Raw genomic sequence first — 12,991 nt, forward strand, 5'->3', positions numbered from 1 at the left:
TGCTTCTTGCCACTTGTAAAACTGCAGTACAGGGTCAACATTCTGCACATGGCTCATTTTACTGGCCAATGAGCTTGAAGGCTGGGCCAACACCTTCCACACCCCAAACTCATCCATCCAGCCACACACGCCATTTTGAGTGCGTAAATATGTGCCAAATTCAGCCCGCAGACCTGCTGAAACTTCGCACACATGTGTAAAAATAGCGTAGGAGCAGCCTCAAACACCTCCAATATTCAAACTTCCCGCACTTATGTTATAAAATCTGTTACAAGCGCAAAAGGCTCTTCAAGCTCCGTTGCGTTATGTTCACGAGTTGCACTACTTTTACGGTCATGCGTTGGCTCAGTGTTTTGCCTCATCTATCATGGCGGAAAAGTCTTCCCGTGTTACACTTTACGTAAACCTGTGACGTTTCACCGGTAGCGCTATTACTTAAGCAACTTTTCACAGCTCATATCGCCATCGAAAAGTCATCTTATAATCTGATCACCCACCTGAGAGGGGAAAAAAAGGTAGGCTACAGTAAAGTATTTTGTTTGGATAAGTTAATCTTGATGTATGTGGCATGCTTTAAGGAGAAATGTGTTAAGTATTTTACACAGGTTATAAGGAAATGTCTGATGAAACATTTTTTTAACATATTTGTTTAACCCAAATAAAAACTACACATCAAAGTTTGCCCCTTATATAATAAGATAATATAATAATACCCAAACACAAAAAGTAACTTTGCTACAACTTGCACTTATTGCGTAATAATGTGTCAACAACTGTGAGGTGTACACACTAATATGCATTTACTTTTATTTTGCGCCCTTTAGTAAAATGGCTCTCAGAAGTGCCTTCACACGTCTGCTCTCCAACAGCCGTATGTCCGTGGCTGTGACCTCATCCAGAGCTCAGGGCACAGTGGTTGCAGCACAAAAAGGTACGACTCATATTTTAGATACACAGGAAGGTGAGGTAAAGTTTGGAATCACAGTCTATAAGGTGTCTTGAGGTAGGAAATGCCATGTTTAGTTGTGCTGAAAAAGAAAGCACACATAAGAGCTGGAAAAACATGAATATGTTTTCTATATTTGTCTCAGATGATCAACAACACTTTAAATTTACATCCTTTAGGTGCTGAAGAAGCCAAAAAGCCGGCAAAGCCAGGTAAGATACTTTGAAGTGAATCTTAATGAGCTGAATCCAATCGGCTCAGATTTCTTCATATGTTCTATTATAGTGATGTAATCATAGTGAATGTGTGTGTGTGTTAATGTTCTGGCGCTCAGCCAAGGTGGCATTCAGCTGGCGGGATGCTCTCGACCTGGAGGGTCAGCTGACGGAGGAAGAGATCATGATCCGGGACTCGTTTCGGGACTACTGCCAGGAAAAACTCATGCCGCGTGTCCTTATGGCCAACAGACACGAACGTGAGTTAAGCAGGATTAGTATGTTTGGTTCAGACTGTGCACACCGTGAATAATTCAGAAAAATTCAGTTTCTGGCTTTTAATCCACCTTTACATTGAGGTGTGTAAAATTAATCTCATCTAAATATTCGTCATTTTCTTATTTTCTAACATGCACCATGCTACAGATTTTCACCGTGAGATTGTCTCAGAGATGGGAGAGTTGGGAGTCCTAGGCCCAACTATTAAAGGTAAAACAAACAGAAAAAACTAATGCTCCCCCTCCCTCCTTTTTTCCTGCTTTTTGTTATATTTCACTGATTAGACTTACTTGTTTAAGTTGTTTTTTTTTTCTTTACACTACAGGGTATGGTTGTGCAGGTACGAGTTACGTGGCATATGGTTTGATTGCCAGAGAGGTTGAGAGGGTGGACAGTGGATATCGGTCTGTAATGAGCGTTCAGTCTTCACTGGTCATGCACCCGATTAATGCGTATGGCACAGCGGCCCAGAAGGAGAAGTACCTGCCCCGGCTTGGTAAGTGTGACATTATCTCCTCTTGTACTTGACATTTAAAATTTGTAAAGGGCTAAAATCTATCTTATTTCTGTGGTGTGTGTTCATTTGTTCTGCAGCTCGGGGAGAAATCATAGGTTGCTTTGGTTTGACAGAACCAAATCATGGCAGTGATCCCAGCAGTATGGAGACAAAGGCCAAGTACAACCCATCGAGTGGTACCTTCACCATCAGTGGCGCTAAGACCTGGTAGATAGACACATATAGAACAAGATTCATTGATTTGAAACTTGCATGGAGTAAAAATAAGACAATGGAGCACAGACCTGTATAAATTTATATAACTTGGAACTATGTGGATCCCCATACTGAGGACACAATAGGTCTGCCATTTGATGACTAATCATATAGAAGTAAACGTGTAATAAGTTAGACCTGCTGACAAAGCCTGCTGCTTTCTTTGAAACTAAATTACTTAAATACCTAAATAATCAAATACACTGACTTTCCCACATCTTTTCCTAGGATCACAAACTCTCCTGTGGCAGACATTGCAGTAATCTGGGCGAAGTGTGAGGATGGGAGAGTGCGGGGTTTCATCTTGGAGCGTGGCATGAAGGGCTTTTCCACCCCCAAGATTGAGGGCAAATTTTCTCTGAGGGCATCTGCCACTGGCATGATCCTGATGGATGAAGTAGAAGTTCCTGAGGAGAACCTGCTGCCCAAAGTCTCTGGCCTCGGTGTAAGTTAATGCTTTACCTAATGAAGTTTGGCAAACTTCATTTTTACAGCTCGTATGAATATTAGTAGCTTAAATTTTTGTTGTTGTCTTTGTATACAGGGTCCTTTTGGTTGTCTGAACAATGCCCGGTATGGTATTGCCTGGGGAGCTCTGGGAGCAGCTGAATTCTGCTTTCACGCTGCTCGACAGTACACTCTGGACAGGTACACGACTGTGTTCGCAGACATTGCCCAAAAACATGGCAGACATAAAAATCGAGAGAAAAGAGATCCATATTACCATTTTCCCCGCACGTGGCTCATACCTTTCTATCCTCCAAACAGAATCCAATTTGGTGTGCCACTGGCCAGGAACCAGCTGATGCAGAAGAAAATGGCTGACATGCTAACAGAGATCACCATTGGGCTGCAGTCATGCCTGCACCTGGGAAGGCTTATTGATGAGAAGAAGTGAGGGCTGTCTTTCACATGTGTCACCGCCTGCTTTATTGTTTGCTGTTCTACTGCCCCTCCCCCGCAAAAAACAAACAAAAAAAACAACTAAAGAACTTTTTCTTTTGTTTTTTCTTCCTCATCTTTATAGGGCAGCACCGGAGATGATCTCCATGCTGAAGAGAAATAGCTGTGGCAAGGCACTGGATATTGCCAGACAAGCCAGAGACATGCTGGGAGGAAACGGCATCTCGGATGAGTACCACATCATCCGTCACGCCATGAACTTGGAGGCTGTCAATACATATGAGGGTAGGCAAAATTAAAAGTAATGAAAAGGCTTTTAAACTCAGTAGAAGTTACATATGTCTACCACTAGATGTCAGAAATGTACAGATTAGCGACTGAATCTTGTTGGTTTACTTGTTAAACTGTATTATACTGTTTTTGAGATATTTTTTGTATTTGAAAACAACTTATGACCTTTTTTCCTTTTCGCTACTTTCTTTAAAGGAACCCATGATATTCATGCATTGATCCTGGGCAGAGCGATTACTGGACTTCAGTCTTTCACTGTGGAAAACTAAATGATCTCCACTATCTTCTTCAAACTAACTTGGAGTGATGAACTTTGCAACTAATTTACCTCATATTAAGAGCAATTCCTGGTGGGATACATCACAAACACCTCATCATATTCACAGTTATAGCATACTGGGGGAAGCAATATATTACTGCCTCGTTTAGGTGAATATTAAAGGTCAACCTAACATAGCTTACGGTCCAGCTGAGATATTTATGATGACAATGCATGTAAATAAATGGCTTGAAATAAACAGGAAGATGTGAGTGTATTTTAATTGAAGACCCTAAATAATGTGTCTTGAATTCTCAAATGTTTTCATGTCACATTGGTTGATTTCAATCTAAAGAATCCCACACTGGGATCACTGTAAAGACAACAGTTTATAACAATACATAAATGCTAAATCACAAATAATTTAGAATATTTTGCTTGTTTGTTGTCATTTTATTTACTAAATCAACTGATGTTAAAACAAAAGAGAGAGAAAACATGTATTGAACTTTTCTATCCCTGGACTGAAGCCATCAGTGTTAAGCAGAACTATTGTCCTATAAGCAACCAAGAGAAAGAGGAAGCAAAACACTGAACATTACACTCAATATATTTACTAATTCTGAATAACTTAATGAGTTCACAATACGATTAACTTCAGATAGAAATTATAATCTCATGGCATGTCTCCTTCACGGAGACATGCCAGGGCTCTGTTGGCTTCCAGCAGCTCATGACTGAACTTTGTGCAGCTCTCCAGCACCTCCTGCAGCTCCTGCAGATTCACCTGCATCTTGTCACTGTTCTCTTCATAGACCCTGTACATGTGCTCCTTCATCTGCATGCACAAATCTGTCACCTGATAGATGGAAAGGATCAGAACAGATCAGAGATGGTCAGAACCTTTGTAGACATGAAAGCCGAGCATCTGCTACTAACTCCAACCAAATGCATAAAATTAATTTTGTACCTTTTCTACCAACTTCTCCTGAAAGCTGTCTATCATTTTCTGGTTACTGATGCGGCTTTGGTTAATCTTTTCCACCGATTCCTGCGCCTTTCTGCTGATATCATCTGTCCTTGAGCTACAACAAATGTAGATTAGATTAAAACCCGTTGCCTTATTGAAGTTAAGATTCCTATTTAATTAACCTTTTCCCCACTTACTTTACCTAATGATCTGTCCTCTACCCCGCATCACAGATTGGTTCTTTTAGCATATAAGTGAAATCCTGTCTTACTGATAATTTAAGGGCTGCACTCTCCTTCACTCACTCTTTTTCATCACACTGGGCAGGAATTATTTTAGTTTAGTAACTTAATGTAACCAATAAATTCATAACTACTGTAAATTGGAAACTTTGTTTATTTGCCAGACAAAGCAGTCCATGGTTCTTCCACCCATTTATTTCACAACTGCATTAAATATACAGTAAATTAAACCTTTAAGTACAGAAGCACTTATTTTTTGAGGAAAAATACAAATGATCTTAAAGTAACGTTCCCAACATTACACAGCTGGGTGAGTAAAGGTGACTGATCTACCTGCTATGGTGCTCTTGAATCTCAGTCACGCTCACACTTGAAGATTCCCCCCTTGATGAATCACAGTCTGTGTCTTCTGTCTGCCTCATCAAACATAATGAAACAAAGAAATTATTCTACTTTAATCAGCTGTATAAGAAACATTAATCATGGAGACCTAATGCTGCAGATGCTCTGAATTTCAGTAAGAACTGAAAGTATAGTTTAATCTGTATAATCATCAATCACCCAAAGGGAAATCTCAGATTAATTAAGGCACTAGGCTACAGTACCTTCCTCCTTAGAGCTCAATTTGAGGGATGGACCAGTACCGTTCAAAAGATATCCCACTGTTAAAGGAAAAAGCTGCCTGTAAAGTGTTAGTCTTAGGTGTTTAAGCAGTGTGGTGATACTGGCCCCTCCTGGAATACACTGTATGCACAGAAACACTGGGGCACCTACACATTACACCTGCAGGAGCTGTTCATCCACGGGAACCCACGCCAAGAAGCTCCCAGTGAACAGTTTTTGTGCTGATATTAAAACCAGAGTTGGTTTGAACCTCTTACTGAGTCAAAACCTTTACAAATTATGCCCTATACCCTATTCTGCAACTTTACCTAGTAAATGGCTGATCCTAGATGCATCCACTTTGCAATAATAACACTTAACAGCTGATCACTGAATGTCTAGTAGGGAGGAAATTTTACAAACTGACTTGTTGCAACAGTAGCAATGACCCATCCTTTCACAAATGAAGAAAGATTTCACAGCTAGGTGCTTGATTTGTCACCTGTCGACCATTATTTTTTTTCATATAGTGTTTTTAATCATAACGGCACCTAATCTTTGTCACCTTATCTAAATCTGCCATTATTGTTTTTATTCTTGTATTAAGAGAATACACATTACCATCCGTGAGACTTCACACCCTTTCTTGGGAGTGTACTGAAAATTTGATGGTATGTCCTCAAAGCCAAAATCCATTTGGGTCTGTTGACTCTGCAAAGCTAAATCTGAGCTGCACGGGGAAAAAATCACACCATTACAAAAAGTTTAAAATACAGTAATTAGCAAAAGTATATAGCTAGTTAGCCTAGTCTGTAAAGCTAGCTTACTTACAGGCATATTTGCTTATTACAATAAGCATATTTGCTTATTACAATAAGCAAATATACAAAAAAAAGCTCTATATTACATACATATGACATTATTCAGTTGGTCATATACAGTAATATACAAGGGCTATAATCTAGCTATCAGAATAGGTTAACCAGCATCCCTTTAGCCCAAAACTGCTACACAAATAATGCTTTACACTAGCCAACGGCTAACTGCTACCTACCTAGAGTTAAAGCTAGAGTCATAATCCGGCGGTTTTTCTACTAAAACCTATTCAACCATACTTACTTGAACATTATTGTGGTAAAACCACAGAATGTATATATCATGTGTGTCTGCAATTAATGGTTAAACGGGGAGATGTTCCCAGATACCTCGAAAAGTTGAGACTGGTAAAGCAACAGTAAACCACACTCCACACCCACTGACTTATGATTATAATTTTGTATATATAAAAGCAAGGTTATTATAGTTAAACTAAATGAAACTACTGGTTAAGTTTTAATTAACTGTCATAAATTAATAAAACAACAATAAAACAACAACCATCTGAAATGATCCTACAAACAAAAATAGTCGAAGTGGCTTAATTTATGTATATACTTTAGTTTTAGAATATCCTAATACTAGAAAAAGCATCTTAGATACACATATTTATTGAAACTGAGACGTCTGGATAACTGAGAGTTAACCGACTTTAAAAACTGACGTATTTGTCATATTTCTTACAAACGCTTAACCATATAAAATGATTAACAAAACAGTCAGAAACAAAAGATATAGTTTAAATTAAATATTTTCACAGAATAAAAAAACTAACTTCAATTAAGTAAAGAAAACTCCCTGAAAACTAACTAGGAATAAAATGAATTGATAACAAGGTACTTTCATATCTTCTTATTAAATGTAGCTAATGTCCGATAAACTGAAATCTGGGACTTAAACTCACTAATTTAATTAAGGGATTTGTTTTAAATTATAACGTAAAAAAAACAAAACAATACACAATGCAAGAAGGTTGTGCATGTAAATGTGCTTGCTGCTGTTTGCATGTTGTGTTCTCTGAGGGTGCTCCGGCTCCCTCTCACAGTCCAACAACTCCTTTTTTAGGTTAATTGTCTATTCTTTGGGGAATTACAATCATCTATTGGGAATGTGATTCTGAGCGGTGAACTGTCAAGTGTGTACCCTGAGTTTTACATTATGGCAGCTGGGATAGTCTTCAACCCCCTCTCCAGCAACCCTTAAGTGCTTAAGAGGAAGGAAGAAGGAAAGGGAGGAAGGCAGAAGGAAAGGAAGGAAGGATAATTACACTTTATGATCTCAGCTGTGATTATTAAAGGTTTGTGCTTTCTAGACATTCCCTGTAATGGAAAGAGCAGAGGGGTATGGTACTTCATCACGGCACTGTGGAACTATCAAACAAAAGACCCCAGTGCTGATAAGGCAACATGCTGTCCATTACCACCAGTTATGAGGACATAAGGTAGGTGGAAAACTCATCTGATCCAGCCTCAGTCGCCCTAAATGAGAGTAAATGTGTTACTTTCCTTCAAGTCCTGTCATATTATTTTGTATGTACAAAAGTTTTAGAACAGAAGTATCTTTATGCATGCTTAATCAACCAGGTAAGGGAATCCCAAAATGTTGATTCTGTTCAGCTGGACGTAATGTTTTCAGTGGGAGAAACGTTTCATCACTCTTCCAAGTGACTTCTTCAGTCTCAGCTGACTGCATGTTACCCCAACCTTATAAACAGTACATTTGCACAATGACTCAAACTAGCACCACTGAATGAACAATGGGTTGGTAGGTCAGTTCCTTGATCATTACAATGCAAATTTGAATGATCATTGATCAATGACCATTGATCAAAGGACATGGTTACCATTCACAGAGATTTGGGGAATGGCTGCAATCACCGGATTGTAAGATGATGAAAGCACAGAAATATTTAACTTAAAAAGATAAATCCAAATAGATTAAATCACTGTTCTTTTTTTTTACCTTCCTGAATTATAGCTACATTTTCAGGAGGGTAAAATTAGTACTTCTGTAATGGAAGTGCCCGAGGTGACTGAGAACCCATGATTGCAAGGTGACTGAGAAATGTTCCAAACTAAGAAATCATGTTTGTTAAATATGTGTAATTTATATGTTTTTTAATTTATCCTTCTCCTTTTCTGTGGTTTTTCTTTCTATTTGTTTTTATCTATTTAATCTTCTGTAAGGCACTTTGGTCCATTGTGGTTGTTTTGTGATTTGGAGGCTGCCTTTAACAGCCGATTACGTGACAGCCAGGCGACAAAGGCTGCTCCAAATGTGACCCACAAATGCATCCTCCTTTTACCTGGATTTCAACGATGATTCGGGTGTATCCCTCGTGGCCCACCCTATCCCAGGATTCATAGCAGTGGCAGTGGATAATTTTTTGATTTAAACTTGTTCTGCAGCCACAAGAGATAGGCACCTTGCAGTCGACAAAATCCTCTGTATGCCAGAGTTTTCTAGAGTCAAATGTGAGGCCATCTGTCCGACAGCTAAAGCTTCCTAAATTAGGCCATGCAACAGGATCATGACCCCAAGCACAGCAGCAAATCTACAGCATGGAAGTCCAGACCTCAACCTGACTGAAATGCTGTGTATAAAGGAATGCTTGCAAATGTCAATGAATTGAAGTTATTGCTGCTGACTGAAGGTTCTGTAAAATTCCTCAATCATAGAATGATTACGATATTGAACTAAAACAAATGCCTGAATCCTAAATTGTGGATATCCTATTATGGTGATCTAAAATGTAACACTAAATGTGATTAAAACACTAAAACACTGGACTCCTGGGCTGAACGACCGTGAGAATCACCAACCCGAGGAAAACACACAATACACGAGTCCATGACAAAGACAATTCATTCTTGAATGAAGACATTGTTCAGACACATTTAAAATGCAGCCAATTGTGTTTATTATTAAATTATTGAGGAAATAGAGGGGGGTTAAGAAGAGGGTAAATTAAAGGGATAGAAAACAGGAAAGAGATAGAGGACAGAAAACCCCAACAATCCCCTCTGAGCAAGCACTAGGTGCGACAGTGGATAGGAAAAACTCCCTTTAAAGGAAGAAACCTATGACAGAACCAGGCTCTAGAGGGGGCAGTCAACTGTCGGGACTGGTTGGGGGGTGAGGGTGAAAAGAGAGAGAGGGAGGGAGATGGGACAGGTGTTAGGGGTTAAAGGGAAATAGGGAGGAGAGGTGTCAGGTGGGAAAGGGAGGGGACAGGATTGGAGAGGTGAAAATTACGATGGAACAGAGGTGGAGGAAGACGAGGTGACATCAGCAGCAGAAAACGTAGAAAACGTAGAAAAAGCAGGAGTGTCCCTCCTCCAGAAGAAACGGAAGCGTTTTTTCTTCTTTTCCAGGAGCTTTTCCACGAGCACTTTTTTCTCTAGGATGAGGGTTCTTAACTCATCGATCATTTGTGTATTTTCCTTCTCAAGTTTCCTGCATGTTTTCTCCACTTCTTCTAATTTGGCTTGTTTTTCTTCCAGCCTTTCTTTCAGTTCGTTACATTTTGCCTCCTGCATTAGCTTTGCCTTGTGCATCTCTGTATAACACTGTTCTAATTTGTTGTGCGTGTCTTCTAGCTGCTGACTTCTCTCGATTTGTTGAAGTGTACACTGCAGGTCTTTGTTTGTTTTCTCTAGTTGCTGCTTTAACATCTGCACCTCAGTGTTTTTGCACTTCAAGTTGTTGGAAAGTTCCTCAAGTTCTGTGTTTTTTCTCAGCATGTCACTGAGCTTGCTCTGCATGTCTGAGCATTGTTTTTTGCAGTGTTTTCTTTTCCCCTCCAGTTCAGTTGTTTTGTTGTTCATTTTGTTATAACGTTCTTGCAGTTTTTGGTTTTTCCTCTCAAAGTCCTGGAGAGTTTGTTTTTCTTCTTTCTGCTTTATTTCCCGTTGTTCTTTGTCTTGAAGCAGCTCTTGATATTTCTGCAGTGTTTCATCAAGCTTTACCTGCTGCGCTCCGTATTTTTCCTGCATGCCTTGGAGTTGGCACTGCATGTCTCTCTGCTTTATGTCCAGCTTTTCTTTCTCTTCAAGGATTTCTTTATTTTTTTGCAGAGCTTCATCAAGCATTACTTGCAAACCTTTGTTGTGTTTCTTGATGTTCTGAAGCTCGCAATCCAGATCTTTCTCTTTCATGTCTTGCTGTTCTTTCTCTTGTTTGAAATCCTTATTTCTTTGCACTGTTTTATCGAGCTTTATTTTCAGCGCTGTGTATTTTTCCTCCACGTCTTCAAGCTTGCAGTCCATTTCTTTCTGTTTAATTTCTTGTTGCTTTTTTTCTTGAAGCAACTCTTTATTCTTGTTCAGTGTTTTATCATGCCTTGCCTGAAGCGCTTTGTACTTTTCCTCCATGCCTTGGAGTTTGCGCTGCTTTACGTCCATTTGCTCTTTTTCTTGGAGGAGTTCTTTATTTTTTGCAGAGCTTCATCGAGCTTTATTTGCAAGCCTTTGTTGTGTTTCTCCATGTCCTGAAGCTTGCAATCCGTATCTTCCTGTTTCATGGTCTGTTGCCCTTTCTTTTGAAGAAACTCAACCCTTCCTTTCAGCACTTTGTGATTTATCTCTGTGCCTTGGAGTTTTATGACCAGTTGTTTCTTTCTTGGAGGATTTCTTTATTTTTTTGCAAAGCTTCGTCAAGCTTTACTTGCAACTCCTGAATCTTTTTGTCCTTGTCCTGCTCGTTTTTTTCTTCTGTTGGAGGACTTCTTCTGTTGGTTTTTCTTGAGCTTTATTAAGCTTTGCTTGGAGCTCAAAGATCCTCCGCCGCGCATGTCTAGGACTTCCATTTCTTTCTCCTTTTGAATATCTTCCTTTTCAACAAGCTGGCTGAACAATCTATGTACTTCAGCAGTCCTTCTCTCATATTCTTCTCTCAGCAACATAATCTCCGCTCGTTGTTCAAAAAAACTTTGCCAGACGTAATAGATGTACTCTGGCTGGGGCGGGTGTCGCGTATTGTGATTCTCCCTGAGATTTTTCTCATCCATTTCTTCCAAGCACATCTTCTGTACTTGAATATTGTCCTCTTGATCGCAAAGAGGAGCGCTGGGCTTTACTATTTCTCTTTTGTTGTGTTTTTTCGGAGACATGTTAGAATCTGTAAACAGTGAACAGTGACTCTGAAAAGGATCCAAAAAAGGCTTCTCTGGTGAGCGTTTGAATGCTGCAAACGTAAATGCTGCGAATAACAGACTAAAAGTTGTTGTGTCTCACTCCTATTTAAGGGTTTTTAGGATCAAAGGATCAAAGGATCAAAGTGGTGGTAAGATTCTAAATGTGGGTGATGTCAAAACTCTGTAAGCCAATGAGGTTGTCACATGACATTTGTGGGAGGGCATTTTTTACCTGGACAAATTATCAATAAAGTTTCAATCTCTGTAACAATGATGACAGTATAATTGTTATTGTTCAGCAGAACAACAAACAATTATATTGACAATTATATGTGTCCAGTATGTTGGCTGATTTTCTTTTACTTTTTGCATTTGAAAATAAAAGTTGTCCTGATTTTAACACCATTACAAGAAGTGTTGTTAATTATTCATTTTGAATCATAATCAGGTTACCACAAATTGTTATTCTTAGTACTGCATACTTGCAGTGAAGAAGTTGTCCTAACAGTCATCTTAAGTAAACTGCACTCAATTTTTCTGGAGGCAATGAGTTTGCATAGTTTTTTTGACTTCTGGGAACTACTTAGATTTTACAGTGCAGTAGTTTGAACATTTGTAATAACATTTCTGCAAACTGGAACAAACTTCTCCTTTTCTAGAACTGTTGCTAACACTTATGACATGAAAATGAATCGAGATGGAGTGATAAATGTTACTTTTCTTGTTTTGTTTATATCTAAAGTTTAAAAACAAAAATAGAAACTGTTACCTGGACTGCCTCAGCCCAGGTGATGTAATATTAGCAGACAGAGGGTTTGATGTTGCAGAATCTTTGAGCTGTACCATGCTGAACTGAACAGCCCAGCTTTCACCAAAGGGAAGAACTAACTGGCCCCTAGATTGCCCAATCAAATCTCTTAATGCCATCAGCCCTCCCCTTCCTTCACTGTGCGCTCACCTTGTAGAAAAGAGTTGAGTGTGGAAGAAATGGCAAAAATGTGGAGCTGAAAAGCTAAGAGAGAAAAAGAAATTATAAATAAATCAACGTGTCAAATTAACTGACATGTTAGCTGTTGCAGCTCCTGCTGCATTTTATGTATCTATATTGTGTCTTTTTCATAATAAATAATAAAAACATGATTTATCCTCACTGTATGAACATTCTTGAGTCCTTGAAGTCTCATCACGGTGAAGTTACTCATGTGATGCGATGTTGTTATAATGGTCCAGCTGGTGTGTAGCTATCATATTAGAGTTCTCTTTCTTCTTCTGATTTTATAACATTTTTTGGTGATGGTGTCACATTTACAGTGGTTGCAACACTTGCACCTAAAGTGCCACCATAGTAACCACTGCATAAATGCAACACACTTGTTTTCTAACAGGAATCTGCAATCAGCCATTCCTTAAACTAAATCCTAACTTTGTCATTGAGCAAATTAAAAGAACAAAATCATGTTTGAACATAAACTGAGTATTTGCACGGACATGCTCAAATTCA

General features: G+C 39.0%; 2 protein-coding genes across 5 annotated transcripts; one reads left to right on the forward strand and one right to left on the reverse strand.

Annotated features, from left to right (window-relative positions):
* The first annotated feature begins 133 nt into the window (after positions 1-133).
* On the forward strand, positions 134-3,924 carry LOC116330517 (glutaryl-CoA dehydrogenase, mitochondrial-like). Its single transcript, XM_039613011.1, has 12 exons — positions 134-514; positions 823-931; positions 1,126-1,158; positions 1,281-1,421; positions 1,588-1,650; positions 1,766-1,936; positions 2,035-2,164; positions 2,441-2,657; positions 2,757-2,860; positions 2,981-3,106; positions 3,240-3,400; positions 3,602-3,924. Exons 2-12 carry the CDS (start codon positions 829-831, stop codon positions 3,673-3,675), a joined length of 1,323 nt encoding a protein of 440 aa, XP_039468945.1. The 5' UTR covers positions 134-514; positions 823-828; the 3' UTR covers positions 3,676-3,924.
* A 173-nt stretch (positions 3,925-4,097) lies between these two features.
* On the reverse strand, positions 4,098-6,851 carry syce2 (synaptonemal complex central element protein 2). 4 transcript variants are annotated; one of them, XM_031752874.2, is made up of 5 exons: positions 6,686-6,851; positions 6,102-6,210; positions 5,211-5,290; positions 4,636-4,750; positions 4,098-4,524 (listed from the first exon to the last, which is right to left on the reverse strand). In XM_031752874.2, exons 2-5 carry the CDS (start codon positions 6,174-6,176, stop codon positions 4,342-4,344), a joined length of 453 nt encoding a protein of 150 aa, XP_031608734.1. In that variant the 5' UTR covers positions 6,177-6,210; positions 6,686-6,851; the 3' UTR covers positions 4,098-4,341. The 4 variants fall into 4 exon arrangements, with proteins under 4 accessions (XP_031608734.1, XP_039468946.1, XP_039468947.1 ...); XM_039613012.1 differs by having other exon boundaries at positions 6,600-6,851; XM_039613013.1 differs by having other exon boundaries at positions 6,535-6,850.
* Between the last annotated feature and the right edge of the window lie 6,140 nt (positions 6,852-12,991).

The sequence above is a fragment of the Oreochromis aureus genome, linkage group 6 (assembly GCF_013358895.1).
Source record: "Oreochromis aureus strain Israel breed Guangdong linkage group 6, ZZ_aureus, whole genome shotgun sequence".
In the NCBI taxonomy this organism is placed as follows: Eukaryota; Metazoa; Chordata; class Actinopteri; order Cichliformes; family Cichlidae; genus Oreochromis; species Oreochromis aureus.